General features: G+C 41.3%; 1 protein-coding gene across 1 annotated transcript; it reads right to left on the bottom strand.

Annotated features, from left to right (window-relative positions):
- On the bottom strand, positions 1-2,478 carry LOC111049341 (protein suppressor of white apricot; the record flags this gene model as incomplete). Its single annotated transcript, XM_022335386.2, is given in 3 exon segments — positions 1-1,249; positions 1,252-1,574; positions 1,576-2,478. Coding segments are annotated over 3 exon segments (2,156 nt in total), but the record flags the coding sequence as incomplete, so codon positions are not given.
- Positions 2,479-2,817: the final 339 nt, after the last annotated feature.

Raw genomic sequence — 2,817 nt, 5'->3', positions numbered from 1 at the left:
TTTCCCACCATTTTCTCTTTATCTTTTCCCACAACTTTCTCCTTATCTTTCGCCGCAATTTTCTCCTTCTCTTTCCTCAACACCTTCACCTTCTCCACTAGCTTCGTCTTCTCTCTTTCTTTCCCTGACATCTTCTCTTTATCTCTCCCCACCTGGACCAACTTCTCTTTCTCCACCACTTTAATCTTCTTCTCCACGGGTTTCTTCTCTACAATCATCAGCAACTTCTCCCCCTTCCCCCTAACTTGTTCCTCCAGAATTTTTACCTCTGGAATCACCACAACTTCTGTAACTCTCACTACGTTTTCCACAACAACTTTCTCCTCCCTTACTTCCTTCTCCTCCCCTCCTTCTTCTCTTTCCTCATCCTCCTCACCTTCTGAACTCTCCTCAACAGGTAGCGCACTTTTTATCTCCAAACCTTCACTTTCTTTCGGTTTTTTTATGGAAAAACAAACCGGCAACGGTTTTGACACTCCGCCCACTTTTTTCTGCACTCCGTCACTTTTCACAGCAACATCCTTCTTCAGCGAATCACAGGACGTGTCATCAAAACTCTCCACTTTTTCACAACTATTTTGTGGCTCCTCAGGAACCACTTCACTAGCACTCGGTTTCAACAAACTTTCATAATGTCCCACCTGCCTCGAATAGTACTTATAAAACTGGTTACTGGGATTCAAAAAATGAAACCTGGGATCACCTTTACTCCGCACTATACTCTCAAAATCCCTGCCGTTTTTCGCAACATAGCTTGCCATTTTATCAATAATTAGTTGCAGATCTGCTGGGGGTAAATCAATCACCGGTAGTGTCGGCGCGGGAGGAACTGTTACCGCTACTTCCACCTCAGGAACTGGAACAGATACTTGGAGAGGAGGTGGTGGCTCACAATACATCACTGTTTCCTCCTCCATGACAGGTCCTTCAAAAACTGGGTTCTCCATATCTTGTTCCACGGGGTCATAATAAGCACAAGCTCCTTGCTGTCTTTTTCTCCTTCTCCTCTTAGGAGGCCTAGATGGTCGAGTGACCGGACTCAACGACCCTTTAGAATCCTCCTCCAACTCCTCCTGTACCCTAGTAACTGGTACCCGCTCCTCACTACTCGCTGCTACCCCATCGTAACTGTTACTGTTACTTTCCTCCCTGGAGTTGGCTACAGTTTCTGCAGCAGCACCTAAAAATTTACTCTGATTACCCTTGATTTTATTCACCAACATGGAATACGCACAATCAGCTGACGGTTATAATTAATTGTGGGAATCACTGGAGCTACATCAACGTTACTACTTGTCCCCGCTAAACTCCCATGCAAATAATAACTGTTACTGTTATTTTGTTGAGAATTTTCTTGTTCGTTACTACCACCATCCCCTCCACTTGCAGGTATCACAGGTTTGTACCTTCCGGTTTTAATAGCAGACAACAAGAACCGATAATAAGGATGTAGGGGTGAGTTCAGCGACAAAAACTGAAACTGAGGGTTGTTAGACTGTTTGATTTTCAACACGATTTCCATCTGAGAGCCTTGCCGATCTATGAACATGGCGGTTTTCTCGATGATGGCGTTAGTTGACACTTTCCGGTATCACCATACCCTGGGGGAGGTCCAGTTCTACAGGCGGCTTGAAGGGTTCGTCTAGTTCTTTATCGTTGCTCGACTCCTCCCCCTTATCTTCCTCCCCGTTTTTATCACCACCTCCCTCCACTTCTTCGTCATATTTGTAGGATACCTGTCCATAAGCTTTGTCGCTACCTAAAGCTTGGTGTAAACGTTTCAATTCCTCCTCCTGATATAAAGCTTCCTCGTCCTCGTTATGCGTCAAAGCTCTGTACCGTTCCTCATCGCACATCTGCTCTATCTTCAATTCCTCCTGGGACAAATTGAACCAAAGCGGCTCCTCGCTCTGACCGCCAGCGGTCTCGAACTGTGACAAATCATAGACGGCACCCCTCACATCGTATCTATCGATTTTCAACGACTCGTTCCCCATCCAAGGTATCAGGTGCTTGCCTTGGTCTACATAAAGCGCCTTCTCGTCGTCTCTGAAAAGTTTACAAGCGTAACCGAACACTAGAAGCTCCTCTTCGGGTTCATCTTTTTTCCTTAGAATGCCAGATTCGTTAACTTGCCAGGTTTGGCGTTGGTAAGCCATGATTTCAATATTCAAAACTGGAGGTCAAACGAAAAATAGTGAACTTTGATAAAAGCTTCTACACTGTTTTTAGTTTATGTTCCACAGACTAAATTGTAACATTTAAATTGAATTGATGTAGAATAATTGTTTCAAATTAAAAACAAAGTTTCCAACTTGAGATCACTGACAAATTTCAAAAACTTACAATTTGTTATTATATTTACTCTCATAGAACTATCAGTTATTGAAATTCAGAATGAATAATAATCAATTCCTTTTCCTGAGAGATTGAAGCATGTTATAAAACATGACCAAGAGTTTTAATACTAATAATTCATCATTGAACCACAAGCGTTCTAACAAAGATTTAAATCGTAAGGGTTATACTCGAAATTACCCTTTAGATGATCAGTGTTTTATAATAGTTTAAAATTCCAACATCTTCAATGATATGGGTAATTAATATTCCTAAATTTATAATGCATGAAAGCATTGATAGAATAAGTATTAAAATTAATAAAACAATAATTATGAAATAGGTACTCAGCATGAGTTCATAATGACATTATCACACATCAAGTACTCATTTTGGAAACTTCAATTTAATAGAAAACTTTTCCTGATTGACAAGGATCCTTTCCATGGCCGCAGACATTGTAAAAATTATTAAGATGCA

This window comes from Nilaparvata lugens, unplaced genomic scaffold (genome assembly GCF_014356525.2).
Source record: "Nilaparvata lugens isolate BPH unplaced genomic scaffold, ASM1435652v1 scaffold4838, whole genome shotgun sequence".
NCBI classification, from domain to species: Eukaryota; Metazoa; Arthropoda; class Insecta; order Hemiptera; family Delphacidae; genus Nilaparvata; species Nilaparvata lugens.
This window is presented reverse-complemented; position numbering and strand designations above follow the sequence as displayed.